The sequence below is a fragment of the Trichosurus vulpecula genome, chromosome 1 (assembly GCF_011100635.1).
Source record: "Trichosurus vulpecula isolate mTriVul1 chromosome 1, mTriVul1.pri, whole genome shotgun sequence".
In the NCBI taxonomy this organism is placed as follows: Eukaryota; Metazoa; Chordata; class Mammalia; order Diprotodontia; family Phalangeridae; genus Trichosurus; species Trichosurus vulpecula.
This window is the reverse complement of record NC_050573.1, coordinates 299,443,705-299,467,964: the sequence shown is the minus strand read 5'-3', so window position 1 is coordinate 299,467,964 and position 24,260 is coordinate 299,443,705. Positions and strand designations below refer to the sequence as shown.

At 39.6% G+C, this 24,260-nt stretch overlaps 1 protein-coding gene and 1 long non-coding RNA gene across 2 annotated transcripts in view; one reads left to right on the top strand and one right to left on the bottom strand.

Annotated features, from left to right (window-relative positions):
• The window catches only part of ZBTB10 (zinc finger and BTB domain containing 10), a 58,718-nt gene extending 38,240 nt beyond the window's left edge, over positions 1–20,478 (bottom strand). The window contains exons 1-2 of the mRNA XM_036759919.1: positions 19,480–20,478; positions 9,265–10,183 (exon numbers count right to left, since the gene is read on the bottom strand). Coding sequence (XP_036615814.1) covers positions 9,265–10,183; positions 19,480–20,478 — 1,918 coding nt within the window. The remainder of the gene's footprint in view (positions 1–9,264; positions 10,184–19,479) is intronic.
• A 236-nt stretch (positions 20,479–20,714) lies between these two features.
• LOC118833497 lies at positions 20,715–22,408 on the top strand. Its single transcript, XR_005009321.1, has 2 exons — positions 20,715–21,183; positions 21,719–22,408. It is a non-coding gene; the product is annotated as an uncharacterized LOC118833497 (long non-coding RNA).
• The last annotated feature ends 1,852 nt before the right edge of the window (positions 22,409–24,260 follow it).

Below are 24,260 nucleotides of genomic sequence, written 5' to 3'. Positions count from 1 at the left end.
TTACAAAAGCTAAGTGTTGTTAGCATTATTATGCTTATTTTACAGATGAGAGAAAAAAGATCAAAGAGCCAGTGGCACAAAGCTAATATAAGAGGTGGAATTTGAACCCAAGTCTTAACAAACTCCAAGTTCAGTGTTCATTCCACTACTACATGGTGCTACCTACGCGGAAATACAAACAGTCCTGAGGCAGTCTGTTGCATGATGTGATTCAAATAAAGACTCCAAGCCTACCTAGCTTCCAGCTGCTCACCCACTTCTAGAGCTATTATCTCAAGGTAGTCGAAAATACTGTACACTCACCCCCATCTGTGTAATTTGTATATACAGTCAACAAGCATTTATTGCGTACTTACTATGTGCCAAGGTAATGTGCTAATAAACTCTAAAGACAGAGGAAAAAAAACAAAAACATTCCTATCCTTGAGGACCTTCTAATGGGGGGAGACAAAATATACAAAAACAGGTACGGATGCAAAGCAGCCTTAAAAAGCAAGGCCTCAGTACCTGGGGGATCAGGAAAGGCTTCCTGCAGAAGGTGGCATTTGAGCCACAGAAGACGGGAATCCTAAGTAGAGAAGTAAGGAAAGAGATGATTTCAGGCACTGAGATAGCCACAGATGGAGCACTGTGTGAGAGGAATAGCAAGTAGTCCGGTATTGGCAGGTAGGTAGCTCAGTCCATAGATTTGTTGGACTTGGAGTCAGGAAGAGCTGAATTTAAATCCTGCCTGGGATGCTAGCGGTGGCCCTGCCTGACACTTAACCTCTATCTTAGCTTCTTTATCTGTAAAATGAGTATAACAGCAGCTACCTCCCAGGACTGTTATGAAAGATCAAATGGACAGTGTAAAGCACTTTGCAAACCTTAAAGCGCTACAGAAATGCTAGCTGTTATTTATTATTTATTGTTGCGGGATTGTAGACTGAAGAAGTACTATAGAAGAACGGAAAAATAGAAAGGGGTAAATCAAGAGCTTTAAATGCCAAACACAGGAGTTTATATGTATGGTTGAACTTAGGAGAAGTAAAAGGGAAGCACTTAAGTTTATTGGTCAGATCTTTGCTTTAAGGAAAATCACTTTTGGGAGGGAAATCAGGTAAGGGTGTTATTGCTATAGTATATGCAAAGACAATACTTAAACTGAGAATAATACAAATTAAAGTTACATTTAGTTTATAATGATTTATTCAAGGCATAGACATAAATAACTGGGTTCTAAAAGGCTACTGAGCAGAACAAAGCAAATGCTCTGACAAGTCCAAGTTTCAGGTCTTTGAGGATATGTTCAACAATGGATTATTTATCTGCCCTATGTGTTCTTAATAACACTACCAGGTGACATTTTCTGGGCCTCAGAAACTCAAAGATACCCTCTACTAAGGGAAAAGGGACCTACATGTGTTGGAATGAGACTCTTCACCAAATCACATATAATAAAATAATGCAGATTTTTATTTAAAAGGTGATTAGATGATAATTCCTAACTAGTAAACTAAGTTGGGTTTGAATTGGGTACTTTTAATTTTTCTAGATATAGGCAGCCCTCAAACCAATTATAGGTACTTACTGCCACTTAGAGCAAACAGCACACAAATGAATTCATCAGACAGCTTCCTGGTGTTTCAGGTAAGGCTTCCTCCAGCGTGACTCTTGGTCAGAACCCAGCCCCAGCTCCTCCCTTCCATGTCATCCCAAGTCACTGCTCTCAAGCAACAGAATTGATAGCTTGGGGCTAATGGCTCAAATGTGGCAAAGGAAGGAGATAAACAAAGTGGGGCAAAGAGAGAAGGAATAAAAAGGGTAGGAGACTATGAGAGAATGTCCTATGCCTAAAGACAAGGGTGGGGTGGGGGTGTGTGTATGTGTGTATGTATGTATGTATGTATGTGTGTGTTTGGGTTGGTAAAATAGCTCTGAAGGAATTTCAAAAATGTTTTAAGTGGCTACTTGAAGGATAACACGTTTTTTGTGTGGATCTAATGTGCCCTGTTATAAGGAAAAATTAACATTATTTTATGATCCCAAATTAATGTTTTAAAAATGTTCCAATGCTACATAGTTAAAATTCGTGACCCCATTTTGGGATTTTCTTGGCAAAGATACTGAAGTGGGTTAATGCCTTAGCCAGGGTCACATAGCTAGTAAGTGTCTGAGGCTGGATTTGAACTCATGAAGTCTTTCTGAACTCCAAGCCCAGTGCTCTCTACCTACTATGACACCTAGCTGTCCTAACCTAGCATTATTCTAATTATGTTCATACTACATTATTAGAATCTTTAAGACTTATGGGCACATATATAACCCATATCAAACTGCTTGTTTTCTCAGAGAGGGGAGGGGAGGGAAAGGAGAGAATTTGGAACTCAATTTTAAAAAAACAAATGTTAAAAATTGTTTTTACATGTAGTTGGGGAAAAACCAACATATTAAACAAAAAAAAATTCTAGAAAGACTTAAGGTAAAGATTTTAGTTTTACATATATAAGATCAAATTTACTTCAAAAGAAGCACCTGTGTTACATGCAATGCCCTGGGAAAACAAAGGCAAATGTGAAAAAACAGTACTTGCCCTGGAGAAATTTACTCTTTTGGAAAGCTACAACAGGTACCTAACAAATAAATACAAAGTAATTTGAAGAGACAGCGCTCATAACCAGAAGATAAGAAAAAAGTCCTCGTGTAGGAAATGCCACCTGAATTTTACATAAGCTAGGATTCTACCAAGTAGGTGAAGAAAGAGTACAACTCAACCACATGGAACTTTTTGGGCAAAGGCAGTCCAGAAATGAAATGTTATGTACAGGAACAGGTAGCAAGCCAATTTGACTTGGAAAGCGTGGGTATGAAGGACAGTACCAAAATAGCTAAACTGCGAAGTATTTTAAATGCCAGAAGAGGATTTCCTATTTCTCCAGAGAAAATAGGGAGTCAAGAAATGTTGAAGGGAGGAGGGGTTGTAACATGGTAGATTCTGTGTTTTTGGAGTATTGATTCATATCGAAAGGATAGTTTGGAAAAGGAAGAGCCTGCAGAAGAAGAAACCAATTAGGTCATTGCAATAATCCGGGTGAACCAGAACTATAATAGTGGATAAGGGAGTGGAAAGATATGAGAGATACTGCAGAGGGTAAGCCCAAAAGAACCTCAACAATTGTGGGAATATAAAAGGTGAAGAAGAAAGGAGTCAAGGATGACAAGATTCTGAACTTGGGTGTGAATGGAAGCCTGGTAGTAGACAATAATAGTTAAGTTCAATGCTACTATATGCTAACTTGACCACCAATTCAAACCAAAGCTCCAAGACAAATACTATCAAGCAGCAGTATAATATTACAAAACCAAGTTAAAGCCAACTGACAGAGCTGATGAAACAGCGATAAGAAAACAATCTGTGTTCCTGCTTTCTGCCACACCTGATATATAAAATATAAAATTGTTGGTGTTTGCTTTAAACTATTTACAATAATGGATTAATAACAAGCATTAGCTAAATGGGGGGAGGAGAAAAACATTTGTTAAGTGCATAGTGTGTGCCAGGTACTGTGCTACAAAGTGCTTTTTACACATATATTATTTTATCCTGAGGGTAGGTGCTATTATTATCCCCATTTTACAGTTAGGGAAGTGGAGGCTGACAGAGGTTAAGTGACTTGACCAAAGTCATAAAGCTAGTAAGTGCCTGAGGTCAGATTTGCACTCAGGTCTTCCTGACTACAGGCCCAAGATGCTATTCACTGAGCCACCTACATGGAACTGTACTTAGATGCTAGGAATACAAAAACTAAAATCACGTCTCTGCTCTTAAAAGCTTACAACTTATCAGAGAAGGTAGAGCGTACATGTATTCTCCCATTCCCTCTCTTTTTCTCCACTCCCCCCATATGTAAAAGAGAAAAATAATTTTTAAGGGCATCAGGAAAAGCCTCATGCAGGGGGTGTGACTTAAGCAAAATGTTGCAGAAAACTAAGAATTCATCAGTTTAGTAAAGATGATTTTTTTAAAAAGAGAGTCAGTCAACAAACATTTATGAAGCACCCACTCACTATGTACCAGGCATTATGCTAACCACTGGGGATACAAAAAAAAGGCAAAAAATAGCCCCTGCCTCCAAAGAACACACAATCTAATGGGGGTCAAAACCAAACAAACAAGTATGTACAAACAAGCTATATACAAAATAAAGCAAGTAGACATAAAATAAGACTTGCAAAGAATTATGTCCAGGGAATACTACAAAGTAATCATGTTAAATGCAATTGTGATGGTTACTCCATTGCCCCCCATTTAATTTTTTGGGGGAGGGAGGGAAAGCAGATCAATTGGGGCTAAGTGACTTGCCCAAGGTCACACAGCTAGTAAGTGTGTCAAGTGTCTGAGGCCAAATCTGAACTCAGGTCCTCCTGACTCCAGGGCCAGTGCTGTACTCACTTCGCCACCTGGCTGCCCCTCCCATTTTATTGATTTTTATATACTTTAGAAAACTTTACAAGGGGCACAAATCATGATACTGATATTTCAGCTAAAATAGTATTTTTGGGAATTTCTAGAAAAGTTTCACATTATTCCCTGGTTGGGAATACAACCACTGTCTCTCCCCTCTCTTTACCAAAGTGTATGTGGGGGTAGGGGGAGGAGAAGAGGAGGACAGACACACCTATGTTAACTAATTTTTATAGTAAACATCAACATAAAGGTCAACAAAAATTCTTAGGGCTTACTCTAGCAAAGCACTATGCTCCTTGGTAGGAAGACCAAGGGACAACCTCTTCCCTCAACAAGTATAAGCGGCATTTATCACTCACTCCAGCTCTGCAACACATCTAGCCATAGAAGACTGGCGGATAGAGGGGTTGTGGTGGTAATGGGAGTGGCAAAGCTAGTTCCAAGCTATCTAAAATTAATGCTAAAAATACTTTTTTGGCACTTTTCAAATTTATTAATATTCTTTAAAAAAAATTGAGTTCCAAATTCTCTCTCCAACCCTTCCTTTATCCATTGAGAAAGCAATGATAATGACTATATATGTGAAATGTTGCCCTCCAAAAGGTAAGAAAAATAAAGAAAATGAAAGAAGTCTACACTTCAGTGTGCACTCAGGTCATCAGTTCTCCCTCTGAAGGTGGATAACATTTTTCATCTGGAGTCCTTTGGAATAGTTTGAATCATTGTATTGATCAGAGCAGGTAAGTCTTTCCTAGTTGATCATCCTTACAACATTGCTGTTAATATATACTATAACCTCCTAGTTCTGCTCACTTCACATAGCTCTTCCCAGGTTTTTCTGAAACAATCCTGCTCATAATTTTTACAGAATAATATTCCATCACAGTTATATACCAAAATTTAGCCATCCCCCAACTTAGGGGCATCCCCCTCAATTTCCAATCTTTGCCACCACAAAAAGTTGCTATAAATAATTTTGTACATATAGTTCTTTTCCTTTTTATTTGATCTTCATGGAATACAGAACTAATACTATTGCTGGGTCAAAGGGCATGTACAGCTTTACAGCTCTTTGGGATAGATCCAAAACATTTTTCAGAATGGTTGGACCAATTCATGATGTCACCAGTGTCCCTATTTTTCCACCCTCTCCATCACCTGTCATTTTCCTTATTTCTATCATGTTAGCCAATCTGATGGGTACCTCAGAGCTGTTTCAATTTGCATTTCTCTAATCAACAGTGATTTAGGCCATTTTTTCATGACTATAGATAGCTTTGATACCATTTTTACTTTTTACTAACTTTACAAACAAAAATTTCTACTTCTTAAAGTTTTTAAATAATAAAACTCCTTTTTCATTAACCCAAGAGTGATGTGTGAGCTGTAGAGGTAGAGCTTACACTAAAAAGACGTTTAGTTCTACCTGTGATAAATAATATGCAACCTAGAAAAATAAAAATTTAAGGCAGTTCACTAGAGAAATCTAATAATATGTAAAACTGAAATTCTAAATCTTCTGGTTTCTATATCAATAGTCTTATCTAGTAACTTCTCCCAAACACACACACACACAAGGAAATTTTAGAATTCCAAAAATTCCAGTCTTTGAATAGAATGACACCAAACCTTTTTTTAAGGCCTATCATTATCATAAAACATTAGTGCTAGAAGGGACCCCTAAAGATCGAACCTTCTCTATGCCCAACCTTCTCATTTTTCTTCCTGGTTTAGTTTTTCCATTATAATGCCTATAGATCTAAAAAAGCATAGCAACTAAAACATCGATTTGTCAAACTACCTATTAGAAGGATAATGCTCCTAAAAAGAAAATAGTCTCATTTAAATGCCAAATGCTGGTCAGACCATGTCTGTGGAATGTTATATTCCAGTCTAGAAGCCACATTCTAAGAATACTGAGAGCAGCATGGTGAGGTGAAAAAAAACCCCAAATATGGTGCTCCAAAGCCTGGCTTCCTATCCTTGCTCTGCTACTCTGTGGCCTGGGTACCTTTCTTTGTCTGAAAATGAGGAGCTAGGGACTGAATTCAATTTTCAGCTGGATGGAATTTTAGAAAGCATGTAGTGGAACCCATTAACATTTTACAGGTCAAACAAAAAATGATTTGCTCAAAGTCACACAGGAAAGTAAGAGGCTGAATCTGGAATTTAGCCCAGGCTCTTTTCCTCCAAATTCATCACTCTTTGCAGGTATATGGAACTTTTGAGGTCCCTTTCAGCTCAAAATCTATGCTACTACGAACCTGGAGGACTTTCAAATGGACATCTATCAGAGTTTGAAAACCACATTTTTGGGTTAGGTATAGGATAATATAGTACTAGAAATAAATATAGCCCAGTTAGAGCAGGGAGAAAAACCCATTTTACCTATTTAAGAACCACATGTAGGAATTAATGCCATTCAGCCCAGAAAAATTAAAAAGATAGCTGTCTTTTTAAATGAAAAGAAAAACATGTGGAAGAACATTTTTTTGCTTGTTGCTTCAGACGGCATAGATCAGGATTCTAATCCCAACCTTCTGTCCTTAAGCAAGTCTCTAACTCAGTGAGCTCACTTTATGGTTCTATGATCCTCATCTATAAAATGTATGTATGGAAGAGAATAGATGATGCATAAGGATCCATCTAATCCTATGACTATGATTTTAACTCGAACCAATGGGGAACAAGCTATAGGGCAATAGATTTGGTACTACTTAAGAATTTTCTAAATATTAAGCTTGAAGAAGGCTGCATTGTTAAATAGTTGTCAGTGGAAATATTCAAGCAGACTTGGACAGCCATCTAATAGAATACTGAAGAAGGAATTCTGCAGTATCACTATCCCTTGCCACAGAAAATTTTAAGTGCCCAGTATTTGGAGATACTGTTTAGCTGTGTAAAATACTGCTGGACTGTGCCATACTATTGAAAGTCATCAATCTGTAATTCAAGTTAAAACTCTTCTGTAACCAAATGAATTTAGTAATTTCTATTCCTTCAAGACAAGAAAAAATAAATCATGTTAAGGATTTAATTCATTAATTCAACATGCAGTTATTTATCAAGCACCCACTAAGGGTGATTCGCTGTGCTTTAGGGTAAGAAGGAAACACAAAGACAAAATGTCAATTCTACTGCTTAAGAACATACTATACAAAATAAACTTTAAGAAAAATTAAGTCATTTAACAGTAAGCCAGCGATAACAAAATTTCTAACAATAGCTGACATCTATGACACACTTATTTTTTTATTTGATCCTCATAAGGTTCAGAGATCAGTTACCGCTGTTGCTATTCCCACTTCACAAGCTTAGAGAGGGGTTAAGTGGATTGCCTATGTTCACATAGTTTGTAAGTACCAGAATCCAGCTCTCCCGATTTCAAGTCCAACTTTTGTAAATAGCTCATAGCACTGCCTGACACAGAGTAGGTGATATATAAATGCCTAGTACCATCACCAATGTCAGCAACTCACCTTTCTACACATACTGTATAGCATGTGCCATCTGCCTACAGTACAGTTCTTTGAGATCCTCTATATTAACAATTAGGCAGTAGGAAAAAATTTCATTTTCTTTTTAAAAAAAGGAAAACATTGGCTTTTACTGCTCAAAACATCATCTTAAAGGGCTTTTTAAAATTAGTTCATACCCTTAATAAAATAGAAAGAGTTGTAGAGCAGAAAGTATTTGTTATATACAGTCAATGAAAGTACATTTCTACCCTAAGAAACACAAAACTAATAACATGAGATGAACCACTTCACAAAAAAAATGGTGTTTTGACCCCTGGGGAACTAGAGATAGGGCTTCTTTACTAACAGAAATTAGACAGACTAGCATGGTCACTGCAGCTATGTTAACGTGGTTGCCACTAGCAACCAGATTTTTCAAGCATATCACACTTCGAGCAAGTCACAATTCTTTGAGGCAACATAAGCATTAAATCATATCTGACAGTGGTGGACAAGTCTGAGGCATGCATAGGAAACCTCAAAGCCACTGGGCTGCTTCTTCAAATAAACCGGAATTAGAAACAGATAGTGTTGCAAAGGAAACTCATCAACCTAAAATCTTTCTATAGAAAGGCTTTGCTCTTGCCTCACCTCACACCTCACTCCTTATTCCCCTCACAAAAGGAAAAAAAATCCCTGCTCTATATTGGCTCATTCCTATCCTAAGGGCAAGAAAAACTGTTGCCAATCCCTAAAAAGTCTCAGGACTAAGACATACCTGAAAAAAAAAGGCGAGGGCATAAAAAAAGGGAGAGCATAAATAACATAATAATAGACATCTAGCTCTTCTAAGTTTATTGAGGCAGAAGTACTGAGTTTAAACAAACTCAATTTGGTTTATAATCTGCCCTATCACATATGCCACAGTTACTAAATTTCTAAAGTAGTCATGACTCTTTAAACATATGAAGTAAAATCATTGGAAAAAGTCAAATTATTTATATTAATTGTTAAATAGATATATAACACTGCCTGATAGTTCTGGATCTGTTAAGCTGGAGGAATTAACCAAGGGAAATCCCAACTACATTTCTACTCCCATACTCAATTGAATCTAAAATTAAGCACAGAGCAAACAGCAAGGAAAGTGAGGGAAGTATTCTTAGCATGCTTTTAAAAATAATATAAATTGACCGATCAAGTCAGTTCATATACAGATGCATTTACAACAATATTCTAATGCATAATGCACATCTTCATTAAAACATACAATATAAACAGTATATTTTCAACAAAAAACAAATAGAATTAAAATACTTCTTTCAAAATCCAAAAAAAAAAAAATCACAAAATAGTTACCTGGCTCTTCCTTAATAAATTGCAAATCCTCTTCTTGGTAAGAAGCAGATGTCTGCATCACTGAACAATCTTCTAAGTTTTCTTCATTATTAGGTGGTATATTATAAATAAATCTTTTTGTAGTTTGGTTTTTTCTTCTTGTTTTGCCAGTTTCTTGTATTCCCTGTGATCCCATATCATTCCAAACAAACACTTTTGACTGACCTTGGGATTCACTCTCAGCAGTTTCAGGCGAACTATCCTGGACCCAACTACAGTCATTCATTTGGTAGTTTTCTATTTGGCCCTCATCAATACTGCAACCATCATTTTCACTTTTTATACTACTCGCCAAATTCGTAAGATTTCGCGTTGCCCAAAATCTGGCAACCTTCTGATCCCGTGATGAAGGCAGACCATCTCTACTAATAGATCTCCGGTTATAGTCCACAACTACAGACTCTGGAGCTTCTGACTTTATGCTTATATTTAAGGCATCTTTAATAAAATTGCGGCAAGATTGAACAACTTCAGTCATCTGAAGGTAGCTGGCCACTGACATTACTTCAATGGCATTTTGGCTAGTAAGCACCAGATTACCAGAATACAAGAAGTCCAAGATGACTGAAAAACCTTGAACTGCAGCAACATCTAAATGGGTAACAGTGGTTTGGTTACGGTTTTCTTTGTTTGGAAGGTTTTCTTTGTTTGTAAAGCAATATAGAGTCTTGAAATAACGGCTGCCTGCAACCAGGATGTTCTTGTGAGCTCTGAAAATTCGTCCGCTCACCACAATGTCGACATCACAAAGAATGCCTTTCTTCCTCTGCTCATTTAGTTCTTGAAGAAGTTGATAACAGTAAGAGTTCTCATTTGGCCGACTGTTATAATCACAGTATCCCTCTTCATTAGTTGATTCTGATGGTACTCCCTCTGATTCCTGCAATTAGACAGAAAAACAAATATGAATTTGAAATCAATTTCCTTTTCAAAGTTCTAATGCTATGTTGAATAAAATGAGTAATTTGCAGTGCTGCTATTCTCTCATTTAAGAAAACAGTAACTAAACTGACCCACTTGTTAATAGTAACCACGTTTTGGAATTTCTCACAAAGATGGGAGTGAGGAAGAAATGGGGAAAGAGACATTCTCTCCCTAAGAAAACAAAACGAAGTTCCAGTATACCTAGGAGTTCTGAATATGGGTCCAACTTCAGGAAAATACTAGAAAAAAATGATTCTTCTGATCAATCTGCTTGGGCAGATACAGTAGGGCATTTTAAGGAGTTAAAAATCAAGGTTATAAATTCTTTCACCATTCATAATGATTATTGGACGCTGTCCAAAGGTATTACCTTTTTTCTATCTCATCTCCCCCCTCCCCGACTCTCTTTCCTCAAGACAATCCTAAACAGTAGCTTACATAGCATTATCCATGTTTTACAAGTGTGGAAACTAAGCTAAGTTATCAGAGCTAAAAATCCAACCCAGGACTCTAATGTCAAACCTAGTATTTTTTCTACTACACCAACCTGACAAATTGAATTTCTTAAATTTGGAATGTTTATTATATTTATTTTTCCCTATCTGCAAAGATTTGTTTAACCTAGGAGTAAGATTTAAACTTTTATTTCTGAATGAAGAGCCAGCACAAATAAAGCTTATGCTATTTTGAAAATGCTCAGGTTTTCCTAATTATCAGATATAAAAGAATGAGAAACCTTTTCCTGCCTATATAAATCTTACAAATCCTCTTTACACTGTTATTCTCTCCTTAAGAGGTGTAAGGTCAAAGTAGAAAGAAAGAGCACTGTAATCAAGAGAGAAGTGTATTCAAAATCTCATGTGTACCTATGGTCAAATCACAGCTGAGTTTCAGTTGTCTCATCTAAGAAATGGGAATTTTATCTGTAGCATTTGCTTCAAAGGGGAGATGATAGTGACATAATGTGAAGCACTTCTACAACTCCTTTAAGTACTGTGTAAACAGATGGTAGGTACACTTTAAAATCTGAAATCAATAGTTCTTAGCTTCAGGCAAAGCTTATGCACTGCTTTTGGTAAAAAAAAAAAAAGTACAACTTTACTCATAAGAATCAACTATCTTTTTCAAAAAGAAATATTTTGTTAACTATAAAGGATGAAAGAGAAAAATGCTGATCTCATTTTAAACTAGGAAAGTATTTTCTCTTTAGCAGTATTTTTAAAAGTTTACTGTGAAGGGGAAGAAGGCAGTGTGTTGCCAATCCATAAAGCCTGGCCTTGGAATCACAGAACCAGGTCCAAGTCTAGCCCATTTTATTAGCTGAGTGACTATAGGCAATCACTGGACATCTTAGCACCTCCAGCAGAGAGTCCAAGACTTCAAATTAGGGATGAGTAGTTAATATGCAGAGGTGGAGGGAGCTCTCACTTACCAAACAAGTTGCTTTTATACACCAAGATCTGCACCGCCCCCCAAAATAAAACTGGGGGAAGGAGAACATGAATTCTAGCATCATTCTATGCTCTATACTATAAAGATAAGAATTAATTGCTTTCATTCACATCTAAAAATTTATGCCATCTATTTTGGCACATCAAATACAGAAACAAAGCAGAATATTCCTGAATTAATTTATTTTCATTGTTTGGATTAGTTGGTTATCAAACAGTTTTAAAGAAGTTTTCACTGCTTTTGTGTTCAATACCTCCTACTCACATTTGAATAGTAGCACTGTGCCATATGTTTGTTATTAGCAGCTGTTAAACATGCCCTTCAATTGAAGCTTGTCAAGTCAAGATGTGTACTCTTGAGGACAAAAACTGGAAGTGCTTTTCCTTTAAATCACGTGTCCCCAAAGAGAAATTTGATGATTTTATTAAAAGACAAGAATCAGCAATTACATAGCACCATAAAAAAGGTGACAGTATGACTTAATAAAAAAGAATACAAATTATCAAATTCTTGATGGAACCTAGAAGAAATTAGAAAATAGACCAATAAATTTTAAAAGGTCAACTAAGCTTTATATTTGTTTTTCATAAAAATTCATGTTTAGTAGGTAACTTCTGAGTAGGAGGATTTTTCTTTGGCCTAAGGTCATCAGTATGCAGAGGTGGGATGGTAAAAAAAAATTTAAAGCACAAATGTACCCATGACTAGCCTGTTTCAAGTTCCAAAACAGTTAACAGACAAAAGTTCACCTAGTTATTAAAATTAGATTAACAAGAACAATTTGAAGACTCGGATAAGTCCAGCACTTTGTACAGGTGGGCGGAGTATTCGTTTAACTTTCTGAGACAAGTATAGTCATGAAAAGGTAAGAACTAGAAGTTAAGAGAACCAACCCTACTTGAACATCTATAATATTTCCTACACGTGGTCATCTAGCTTCTGCCAGAACACCATCAATGCCAAGGGTAAGAATAAATTACTGAGGTTGAGAGATTAGGTTAAATTATTTGCCTAAAGCCATACAGAAACATTTTGCAATGCCCTTTCACAAGCTTCAAATCCAACGTTCTTTCCAATAAATTTTTACATGGCTCAAGTTGTTATATTATAAAGTTCCTCCCTACATGGAACTGAAATCTATCTCCTCACAACTTTTTCACCCAACTGGTTCTATTTCTCTCCTTTGAAACCAAGCATGACAGTCACTAATTACTCTTGTGGTTTGTTTTTGTTTTTAAAAAGCACAGAGTTCTGTGAATAGATCAACTAATTTAAAGATCCATTTATAGAAAATTGTGGTTAATTTTAGATACAGAAAAGTTCTTGAGGAAAACCTAGGCTCAGAAAGTTTGTGACCTGTTATTACACCCCTCACAATTAGTCTAATATTTACTTATTCTTTCTGATGTGGTTCAGAGTCCTGGCTTCTCCAACTAATAGCTATGCAGTCTAGGGGGTAATCACAAGAAACTACAACCTGAGTTGCTGTATGGTGGAAAGAGAGACGATTAAGTCTTGACTCAATGATCTTGGACTTGTCACTTAAGCTGTCTCTCAATTTTTTTCATCTATAAAATGAGGATTTTGGACTAAATGGTAAAACAATGTCTCTTCTAGTTCTAGATCCATTTCCTCACCTACTAATGAGTCACCACTACTTAAGAAATAGTGCTGGATGTGGAATCAACCCTAAACTTGTTTTGCAGTTCTTTGAATTTACTAAGCAAATCACTTTGCCTTTCTCAGCTTTGGTGTCTTCATGAATAAAATGAGGACAATACTTGCACAATCTAACTCACAGGATTGTGGAAAAAGAACACTGTAAAACCTTAAAACATACCAATGGAAGGTAGTATCAATTACCTTACCCATAGGGTTGGTATAAGAATCAAATGAAATAATTAAAGTACTTTGGAACTTAGAAGCATTAATCACTGACTATTATCAACCATACATTTTGCTTTTAAAATGTCATTTAAACTTTATCACTTGATCAAGTAACTTATTACTTTTGTGACCAGGAGTAACAGGGGAAGAAAATCATGCTTTGTAGCTAATAGCCAAGTTAATGAGTGGTAAGCATCTAACATGGAGCTCTACAACTAACCCACTTAAAAGCATCTTAATAAAACTAAAACCTGAATACATATGAAAGGGAAAGGAATAATTCTTAAGAATTATGTTATATAACAAAACAATTTGTAGCAGCAATTTGAAGACACAGACACGCGCACACACACCCCTAGCACCTTCCCTCACCATTTCTTCCACTTCCATACGAAGAATCATGAATATAAATTAGATAGCAGAGTTTGGACAGCAAGAATTAAGAAACAGTATAGCTTAATTTCCATTTGCCTGAATTGTTTGCTCCTGCATCTAAACAGTTATATATGTATGCATGTATACAAATACATAGTTATAGATATAGACATATGCATATAGACAAATATACACACATACATATATATATGTGTGTGTGTGTGTGTGTGTATATGTATATATCTGTACACACACACACACACACACACACACACACACACACCTTCCAAACCAAACTCTGTGTGCATGCTGTACCCCTATGCCCAGTAGACACACTGCCTTGAAAACAAGTGCCATGAGGTTAACCGGCTATATATTACAATTTTTCTGCAACAAATACAAAGCGGCTTTTGATCCCCTAAATGAACAGCAAAACTAAAACTTCCCCACCATTCAAAGAGACAATATTCACCAAGATCACATCATTCCAACAGTTTACCCAAATTATATCTAATTAATGTGGGCAACAGAGCAGAAAGATCAAAATCTTAAGATTCTGACTAAAATGAAATTTTTAGGTTAGGTTTAGCTTCCTCCTACAAACCAAGGTGAAGCCAGGTAACAAATTTGATTTTGAGTTTTTGTTTTCTTTTCCTTCCTCTTCCCAGAGTCTATTTAAAGGCTGTAATGGCCAGGGAAATACCTAAATAGTAAGGTGTTTCAACAATCCGGCTAGCAGCTTCTCTGGGGGTGTAAGATCCACCCACAGCCAGCACCCAGAAAGCTGCCAGCACGCTGGGAAAGCACAGGTTCTTTTGATCTGCTTTAATAAGGAAAGCAAGGTTAAAGGGGTTGACAAGCTTACTTTAATTCAGCATACAAATATTATTCACTTAGTTCAGGGGAAGAGACCAACACACTGAACTTCAGAGCAAAATACAAACAAATTACAAACATTAACAGACAGACCCAATACAGATTCACAGTTACCAACATCTAGGTTCAGCCCAGGGGGCTCAGAACAAGGGCTGGCCCAGAGTCACATGCCACCACTGCTGTGGGTAAGAGAGCTCCAAGGAACAGACAGCCAACCCCTGGTTTTTATATCTTTTTCAGCGTCAGGGGTGAGTCACACATGCGACTCACCCACATGACCTAGAATCATCACAGAGAGGCGGACTTAAACCCAAGTGGTCTAAAAGCCTCTGCTCTCCCAGACATGTAAACTAGGCCCTCCCTGGAGTTAGCCCCACCTTGGGCCCCATCTTAGTTGCCAATCCACACCCACTAAGGTTTTACACCTAATAGGGGTTTGGGCCTGGGGCTTAGCACCTAGTAAGGCTCAATGAATTACTCAAAAGGAATAAAAGCCAAACTATTCAAGGGCACTCGTTGAACTAAGTGCTAAGGAGCCCATTTTGATTACCAACACATAAGGGATATAAAGTAGGTCCAAATCCTGACAGAATGTTTAACTGACATTAAATAATCAAGGATGGATTTTATTAAACTTTTTATGAAAAATAAAAGTTTAAATCATTAGTGGTGTTCGGCAGTATTTTTTTTTTGCTGTTAAATTTGGAAAATGTTTCCAAGGCAAAAATTGTACAGTATTATTATATATAGTTAAGACACTAAGTCTATACCAAAAATATCAAGACTGCTTTTAAGCTCATAGAAAATAAGTTTAAGCAAGCCTAGCAGCATATCCTGATTTTTCACAAATGCTGAGGAATTCACTTTGGCAAACCCAACTAATAGGTATTATTTACACTTGCTAAAGAGTAACTTCAGGCTACATATCCCAAGGTAAACAACTGTGAAAAGCCTTGGTATATTTTTTATATTTCTAAAAATTTTTTTTATAGAATATTATAAAAGGCTAGACATTTTATTCTCACCACAACCCATGCTTAAAGTATAAACATATGTGAAATGTATAGTAAAAGACCCTCTTAAGAACCCCAGCTGAAGACACCCTAATTAGTTTCAACAACTGAACAAGCAACCAATAACGGGTTTGTTGCACCCCATTCCCCCAAACTAGAAGGCATATATTGTGCTGTATATTATAGCACACCACAGTATATCATATAGTGTTATCATTTAACACTTTGAAAATTGAAGTCCAGAGAGGTCAAGTAACTTGCCCAAGACCACAGTGCTACTTAATGGTACGGTACACCTCCCAATTAGGACCAGTCTCTCAGTCTTCCTTTGACCACACATGGTAGCTATGCAATAAAGAGAATACCACTTACATAAACAAAAGCTATTTTCTAATATTTCAAGGATTCAAAAAATAAATTGGAGAACCGTTTTAATGTAATTTAGAAGAAGCCAAGAGATAAGAAAGCATTAATAGTAATCATATTCCTACCACCTGTACCCTCCAATGCCTTATTGATGTAAACTTAAAAGCAGGAGAGACTTGGGCAGCATTAATGCTAGGAAAGACTGTTACACTAAAAAATTTACTTTAGTCTGAGGGGAATATATAAAAAGAATGCTGAAATAGAAAATTTAGGCAACAATATTGGTTTTTAAGTAAGCTTCATCTTTAACTATTTCTCCCTCTTGCTTCCTGGGTAAAGGTCTCTCACTTTGTTTCTAATTCATAGAGATGAAGGAGTTCTATTGCTGGGAACCATTTATGCCAAATGAAGGGAAAGAAGACAAATTTGCTTTACCTTTTTATCTTCAACTTCCATTCGGCTCTGATCCTCTGATATAATATCAACAAAAGAACTCAAGCTGAATGGTCAATCAGAAAGTCACTGGAGACAGACTGAAGAAGAGTCACTGGTCTGATCTATCAATTAACTCTGAAAATATTAACTACAGATTTGAGTGTGCTGTCCCTTTTATAATAAATATGTAAAAGGGGACTGCTTTAATTTCGATTTTCAAAAATTTTCAAAACCTAACAACTTACCAAAGCTATCCCAATAAAAACTTTCCCTATATTCAGACACAATCACTGTTATCTCAAATCCTTCAAATATACAAACTAGTAAGAACTTCGACCAGCATTAAAATACAGCCACCTATGGGCAAGCACAATACTGCAAACGATGGCTAAGGATGGAAACACTCACCAGAAGTTTAGAATAGGAAATGAAGCCAATTTAAGCACCTGGAAATACCTGAAGTAATATGAACAAACCTCCCTCAACAACCAGTTCCCTCATATGACTACAGGGCCGCTTTATAAACAAGTAATTAGTGGTCCAATTTTGCATTTAGCCTAAAATAATGGTGTGAAACCTGTCAGTAGTTTGCGATTTGTAACAGTAAAATATTTTGATGAATTCTGACAGTAGAAGCAATCTCTGGACATGAGTGAAGTTTATCCTATAAAGGTGCAATATTCTTTGATTCTGGCACAGGAATAAAGAGGGTTATAGCTAGAATGGATTAGGAATAAAGAGTAAAGAGACAAGTAAGCACTAATCCAAGACTTGATAAGACTATACCCCCAAAAAGTTACATACTGTGGAAGACAAAATACAAGGATGCATTGTACCCAATACAGAGGTTCATACCCTCTCACACAAATGTGTGGTACATGAAGGATGTGCCAAAATGCAAGTGTGAGCTTACAAAACTTAAGGGCTGAAAAGGACCATCTAATTCAGGGGTTAGTCCAAAGGTTATTAACATCTTTTTTTTTAGGTCAGACCCTTTATCGAAATGTTCCAAGTGCATAAAATAAAATATATAGCATTCCAAAGCAAACGGATTAGACTGAAATAGTTTTCAAATTACAAGTTACCAGATCTTAGGTCAAGAACTCCTGATTTAGCCCAACCCCATCATTTTACAAATGAAGACTGTGACCCAGAAAGACTTAGTGATTTGCCCGAGGTTACAAAAGGTAGAGTACTGGAGGTAAAAATTTGAACTCTGGTCCCCTGACTCTAAATTCAATTCTGTACCATATCAGGTACAAGAAAAACTTTTGTTAATAACATTTTACTTAAAATAACATTTGCAGAAAGCCTTTAATTTTCAAGTATTGGACTAGGAGTTAAGAAACCTAGAATCTGGTGTTAGTTCTCCCACTGCTAAGCTTGTGTGATCTTGGTCAAATCATTTGGGATTAATCTCATCAGTAAAATGAAAAGATTGAAAAACTAATAATAAGGTCCCATAAAAAAATAATGAATTCCAAGGTCTTGCTTATAATATACAGAGGTCCACCAGAGGTACTTCTTGGCTAATTAATATTTATGTCATTACCATGTGCAATTGTCTGTTGGTAAGTTAAGAGGCTTGCTAGTGCTATAAGGCTAGACTTAGTTACTTACACTACACACTTATGTTAAAATTTTAACTTCTGATTCCTATGCTGTTATTAATAAGAGCCTGACCAACTACAAAACGAGATCTCTAAATATGGATCATCATTTTAATCACTTCAATTCACAGCACTGACACCTGGGAGACTGCATCTGTATACTTTAGTGATGTTGTGACAACTGCCTTTCTAAAGATGAATTCCACTTAACTGAAACACACCGGTTACACCATATCCCCAAACCAGCTTAGCTTTCAGCTGGATAAGATCAAGATAACATGCCAGAACTACAAATTTCTATTATTTCATTATGTTTGGCTCTGGGAATAATATCATGCAGCTCAATAGACAGCCACCACAAACTAGTCTATTCATGACTTCTGTCACTTTGGCAAATAGTCAATTACTTTGGAAACAAAAACGCAGAAGTCAACGGCCTGATGTAAATAGTTGTATCTGCTCACATCATCCTACCTCTAACAACACGGAGGAAAAAAAGAGTAAATAATAAGCAGTATCTAAAAGCTAGTTTACAACAGCTTTAAAAAAAAAGAACATCGCCCAGAGATAAGCCTGTTAAAAATATTTATTTAAGCAAAGGAGATGAGTTAAAAAAATTCATTCCCAAGTCAAAAACAAAGTGCCTGTTCTCAAAGAACTTCTCCTATTCTACAATCTGTTCAAAACTTCAAATTATCCCGATTTAATTAAATAAATCACTGAAGGGGTTGTCCTAAAAGTTGAAGCAAAGGATGTCATTCTTAAATCGGTAACTAGCCTTCAGACTTGGCTCAGCACTCACCAATCGTAATACTAACATTAGTCAGGACCCATAAAGTCACAGGTATATTTTAAATGGGTTGTCAGTGCTGATAAACTCAGACGAATAGAAACTGCAAGCTTTTAAGTAAGAAACAGCAACCTTTTATGTGCCTAAGGAAATCTAATCGTGATCCAATCAGATAAGATACAGCAAAGCAATCTGCTTATTAGTCACAGAAGATAAAACTGGTCTTTAACGCTAATTCTGCATAACAATTAGAATTGTCAGTCACCCATCAAACATTTCAAAACCCAATTCCCAGCACTGCTCCCCGAACCCCGACTCCCAAAAGGCTCCCACTCCAAGCCTATAGTCAGAAGGACCCCTCCACCGAGAGGTAGGAGTTCCTGGGGAGATTAGCGTTCCCCGCAGTTAAGGGCTCGGAGAAGTTAAGGAGGGTGTGCGCTCTACTTACCTGCGCGTGGGATTCGTGGAGTCTGTGCTCGGCGGAGAGATGGTGCCTGAGGAGGAGGGCTCTCTTGTAGTTTCGAGTACCCCTCGAAAGCTCATCGTGGCCCACTAGGGGCAAGTCCCCACTGCCCCCATCCTCGGGAGTCTTTTGGCACCAGGAGCAGGACATGAGGCCGGTGTCCTGGCAATACTGCAGCCAAGAAAACTCCTTCAGCCAGGAGGTTTGGAAAGAACAGTGCAGCTTCTGCAGGAGGGACTTGGGCCGGGCCAGCGGGAAGTGCTGGACGCTCTCTCCTTCCCCGGCTCCCACGCTGCTGCCCTCCGCCTCATCCCCCCCATCGCCTCCCGACCGCCTGCTGCTGCTGCAGCTGCCGCCTTCCGCCCCGCTGCCGTCGCCCAGACTCGCCCCCTCCTCCTCGTCCTCGCTGCTGTCGCTCAGGGACGCCCCGTCCTGCACCAACTCTTTCCCCTCCAGCACATCCAACTCGAGGTCCTCGTCCGCCGTCCCCCGCCCATTGAAGTGCCTCGAGGGCCACGCCGAGGCCTCGGCGCTGCCGCCGCTGCCATTGTTACTGAGACCCCCGCCACCGCCTCCACGGAAGGCCAGAGTCCGGCGGTTCCTCTCGGCGAACATGGGGCCCCCGGCGCCGCCGCTGCCGCTGCCGCTGCTGCTGCCGCCGCCACCGCCCAGCGAGGCGGGGCCGCCCCCGTCCTGCGCGAGAAGCAGGTCCTTCCCTTCCTCGGCGGCGGCGGCGGCGGCAGGAGCAGGGGCGGCCGCGGCGGGGGCCTCCAGGTCTTCGGGTTCCAGGCCCTCCAGTTCCACTTCCTCGTCCGCCCCCCGCCCATTGAGCTGCTGCTGCTGCCGCGGCTGTTGCTGTGGCGGCCAGGCCGAGGCCTCCCCGCCGCCACCGTTATTGTTCGTGGAGCCGCCGCCGCCGCTGCTGGCGGTGACCAGCCCGCCTCCTCGGAACGCCAGCGTCCTGCGGTTCATCTCAGCGAACATGGCGCGCGCCGCCGCAGCCGCCCGGTGCCCCCGGCTCGCGCCCGGTCTCGAGCTCCGTCTCGCGCTCGCTCCGTGCCCCCGTCTCGCGCGCTCCCTCGCTTTGCTCCCCCCTCCCTCCTCTTCCTCCTCCTCCCCCGCCCCCCTCCCACCCACCCACCCACCCCCTACCCCCGCCCCTCACGCCCGGGTCTCGCGCTCCTCTTCTCTCCCCCCTCCCTTCCCTCCGGTCTCGCGCTCACGGTCCCCCTCACGCGTCTGGCGCTCGCCTGGCTTCTTCCTTGGGCCGTTCTCCTCCTCCGCCCCCCTCCGTGGCGATTTCGAAAAGCGCTTCGCGGGAAAGGTTAGGGGGCGGGGGGAGGTGGCGGAGGCAGCGGCGGCGGCTGCGACGGTGGTGGTGGCGGCGGCTGTGGAGGAGGAGGCAGTTGGGGGTGCGTGGGGCCTTCAAAGTTGAGAGGCGGAGAGTACGGAGACCCTCCCCTGCCCCCTTCGGAAGGCCAGCGAAAAGAGAGAGCCTTCTCTCGGGGCGCACGAGTCCGGACCCCGCCGCCAGCCTCGGGAGCCGAGAGGACCCGCGGCGCGCCGGGCGGCCGGCTTCCACCATATAAAAAAACCGACAATGAACCCGGCCGAGCGTTTCCGTCCGAGCAGGCCCTGGCGGAGGTCGAATGGCAAATGAACAACGGACTGCGCCCACAATGCACCGGGGTAGCAGTAACCGCTGGAGGGGGAGAGGGTGGGGGCCGGGCTGGGGAGGGGGGCTGGGCTTGGGGGTGGGGGGGCGCCAGGGGAACGGGAAAGGGGCTGGGCTGGGCCTGTGGGGTGGGGGGGGAGCGGAAAGGAAGCCGGACCCCGGGGGTGGGGTGGGGTGGGGGCGGGGGCGGAGGAGGTGAGTGGGGCGTGGGAGGTGTCACCCAAGAAGGTGAGAGGATTACTGGGGGCTTGGAGGGAAGGGGGCCTGGTCTGGGGGATGAGGAGAAAGGCCGGGCCGGGCGCGAGGAACAGCTGGCGAGTGTCAGGTTATGGTGCGTTTCCTCCAGCCCACTCGCACCTCCTTGCCCTCGGCACGCCTGCCTGCATGCCCATTTCTCCTTTTCTCCAGCCACGAGCTAACAAGCCCTTAGACGAAGTGTTTTGAAAATAATCTCCGGGTGGGGAGCCGGGTTATCCAGCCTTTGGCGTTTGGTCCGTGGTAGGGGGGAGTCCCCCGAGTAACTGAACTTATTTTCGTCCTTTCACAAAGGCTGGACCGGGCGATGTGTTTGGAGAGAGATGATTGCACCATGGACACCTCCTCCTCTGATGCATTGTGTCTGTGTGTGTGTGCCTGCGTGTGAGGGAGGCAGCACCCCGGGCCCAAGGCAATAATCATTTCACAGAAATGCACCGCCCCGAGTGTCTTATTGCTGTGATGAAATGGAAATTTAAATAAAAGGTCGAACACGTGCGTTCACTGGGAAGTATTGACATGGGTGTTACATCACCGGCAGCCAATCAGATAGCTCCAGTTGTGTTTATATTTCTACAACCACCTTGTGAGTATTACAGTATGTCATAACGTTATAAATATTAGGCAGGGTTTTCCCCGGAGTGGGGAGGAGTCAAGCTCTTACGGTATTAGTGTGTGGCGGAGAAGATTGTGCTTTTAAGATAACAGTCTTCATTTAAAAAAAATCCGCCAGAATGTTTTCATTTTTACTGTTAAGTCAGAAGTAATTAGAGGGACAAATTTAAGATGAAAATAAAGCTGCCTAACAGTCTTAGAAAAGGTTTTCTAACTTTTACTCACTTGAAGATGATGGTTACTGTAGGTAAAACTGCTTGTGTATCTTTAAATGATAACTAATGTTTATTGAACTGTACTTAATCTGTTTTTAAATGTGAACTCATTAATTTTATAAAACTTTTTCAAGTAAAATTATTATTTCAAATATGGAGTTTGATCGTGTTTTTTTTTTTCCTTACCATTTCAAAATCAATGTTGATCGTTTTACTCTGTACACTGGTGTAGGGAACTCCCCCTATCAGTACAGGTCCTGCAGTTCTTATGCAGTGGTTTGTCATTTTAAGAGTCTTGCCTGGGGGCACTGAGAGGTTAAATGACTTGCTCTGGGTCATATAGGTAGTAGATTTGAGAGTTGAGACCTGAACCTAGGTTTTTCTGGCTATTGCCTTTCTGTAAGTAATATCCAGGGGTGATAAAAGTTAATAAAAATTAAGTGACTTTTGAAGTTTTAAGTATTTTATGATTTTTGGTTGTGAAATTCTTGCTCTGGTTGCTAGGGTATTTTTTACAATTTAATTTTTTGTATTCTCATTTTAAAATAATACTGCCTTCTATCTATGCATTATTGAGGTAATAATTATGAAACCTTAGAAAGCATACCATATATCTAATTAATTTGCTTACAAATTAAAATGTGATTTTCTGAAAGAAATTTTACTGTTTTAACATTTTTAAATTGATGTGTCTTTATATCATTGGCTTAGTCATCTACTAAAAGCAATTTTGATTTAATACAAAGTTTCAAATAGAATGTTTAAAATTAACTCTCTTAAACATTAGACTTTTAACAAAATCCTGCTTTGTACATTAAGTAAAGATGACACTACTCACCACTGGTAAAATAATGATTTTTGATTTTTGTGGTCTTTGCCCAGTGAGGTCGATTAGTTGATTCAGTTGTGATATCCACGTTATTACTTGGCTCACTTTGTGGCCAACAATAGAGATATCTGGTCTAGTTAAGAGTGTAACCTGTGGCCCTGGAATTAGGGGGTTTTGTTTGGTTTTTTTCCTTCCTGAATCAGTTAACTAGTCTTTATGATTGTCTCTTTGGCTTTACCACCATGTTCTAGCTGTACATTTTAGGAATATCTGATATGTTTCCATTATTTCTGATGAACAGTGACTTAGCATATTAGTAGTACATTGCTTTTTTGTCCTATTTAAAAAAAAGTCATGGCATTTTGCAGTGATTCATCACACTAAAGGAAAAAAGTAACAAAGAAGTAACTTTTCCAGGGTTGGGGTTAATAGGAAGTTTTGATTTTGCCTTCAGTACTTTCAATATTGAAATTTTCCTTTTTTTCCAAAACAAAGAATTAAGACTTTCTTTTCATCTTCTATGTTGTTTGCCTGTGATGGTAAAGCACCAAAAATCTGATGTGTACCAAGCTTGTCAATATGCCAGGAAGTGACTTTTTGACATAGTTCGTATGTTTTTTGTAATATGCACATTGCCTTCTACCTAGTATTGTACTTAAACTTAGCTAGTGATAAGTGATTATCTTGTTCATAACAACCAGTGGCTTTATCATTTCACGAAATCCCTGAATCCTTAGCAGCCAGATAACTCTAGAACGCTGTCAGTTGTCATGGAGATCCAGAAAGGATGGTAGAAATGAGGCACAGGAGGGGTGACATGACTTACTCAGTATCTTCTAGTAAGAGAAATCTGGTAAGCAAATGGGGATCCCCTGCTCTCTAAGTGGGCACAGAGGAATTCCCCCACCCTTTTCATATTCCTACTAGCAAATAGAAATCCTCTCTTCTAACCCAAAAAAACCTTTCCTATTGAGGTTCTGTCAGATTAAGGAAATTCCCACTCTATTGGGGAACCCCAGAAGATGGGAGAACCCCACTTTAGATACAAACCACTGAACCCCACTAAAGAGATTGTAGATAGCCTCAGTAGTTATGGTTCATCAGATGTTCTTGCTTATGGCATCTCATTAAATTTGGATCTGTTTTGTGTGATAGCTATACTCCTATACTCCGCTGC